This window comes from Penaeus monodon, chromosome 20, assembly GCF_015228065.2.
Source record: "Penaeus monodon isolate SGIC_2016 chromosome 20, NSTDA_Pmon_1, whole genome shotgun sequence".
Taxonomy (NCBI): Eukaryota; Metazoa; Arthropoda; class Malacostraca; order Decapoda; family Penaeidae; genus Penaeus; species Penaeus monodon.
Window position 1 is genome coordinate 35,891,789 of NC_051405.1, and position 1,159 is coordinate 35,892,947.

At 35.6% G+C, this 1,159-nt stretch overlaps 1 protein-coding gene across 1 annotated transcript in view; it reads right to left on the reverse strand.

Annotated features, from left to right (window-relative positions):
- The window catches only part of LOC119585783 (glutenin, low molecular weight subunit-like), a gene marked incomplete in the record, with an annotated part of 14,550 nt that continues 13,391 nt past the window's right edge, over nt 1–1,159 (reverse strand). Inside the window, 2 exon segments of the mRNA XM_037934498.1 lie at nt 1–204; nt 1,097–1,159. Of these exon segments, the coding sequence (XP_037790426.1) occupies nt 22–204; nt 1,097–1,159 (246 nt within the window).

Below are 1,159 nucleotides of genomic sequence, written 5' to 3' on the forward strand. Positions count from 1 at the left end.
ACATATAACCCTTAAAACACTTTACCAAAAAGTGAACCCTCCACCTGAACCTCCACTGAGGAAGGAACCTTTCTTCTGACTCATCGATACTTGAGCACCGGAAGCAGCAGCTAGTTGAGCTGCATTTGGTCCAACACCGGGTGGTGGGGGAGGGATAGTGGGCTGGGCAATGCCATCGAACCTGGCACCAGAATCAAAACCATTCTGGAAAAGGAGAGAAATTCAGTCTCTTAGAAATTTTATACTTTTTTTTCTTCTTTTTAAATCTAGGGACAGAGTTGGAAAAGCCATGAACATAAATCAAGCCTTTCCATAATAAATTTTAGAAAACATGTAAGTGTAAACACAGCAGCACATGTTACTATACACTCAACATGAACATTCCAGTAATTGCCTTCATTTATAAGATCAGATTTATTTACAAAGCATACATCAAAAATAAAAAGCTCACTTAAAACCCACTCACTGCAAAATTTGGGAACATGATTCGCTGTATTTGAGTATTTCATCACAGCATTTCCCTTCCGATATTCTAAAAATATTGTTATATAATCTGTACATCAGCGAGAAAATGGCAAGAGCCAAAAGTCCCATTCGCATTTCCCCTTTTACTATACTCCTGCCCAACTAGTCTTCTTTCTATGCTACATTTCAGAACTGTGTACTTCTCAGAAACACATATTAGCTGCAATATTCTAAAACTTTCTCTTGCCATTAGAAAAACAAGCATTAAAGAGATGTTTTAACACACAAATAAAAAATTTTATTTGTGGATTTGAATCATCTCTCAATTAGACAGAAATTGTACAATTTTATCCAGACGTTTTTTATCTGACTATCACTTTGCAAAACAATAACTTTCATTTTTTTTTTTTAAGTAGAGCACTTGCTTCAATCCTTTGCTTTAGCATCTATATACATTGCTTTTCCCAATTTACAATATGATTAAGCATTTGAGGAAGAAAAGGATTTTGTAAATACACAAGAGCAGCCACAGATAATTGCAGGTAGAGCTTAAAAAGAGATCTCTGTTTAATCCTCCTGTTAAAACAAAATAAACCGTATACTTTGTAAATTCTATTTTCACAATACTCACCAACACCAAAACATTCTGTCCTGGCTGGAATGGAGGAGCTTGTGGAGGTGGTGGATAGTATCC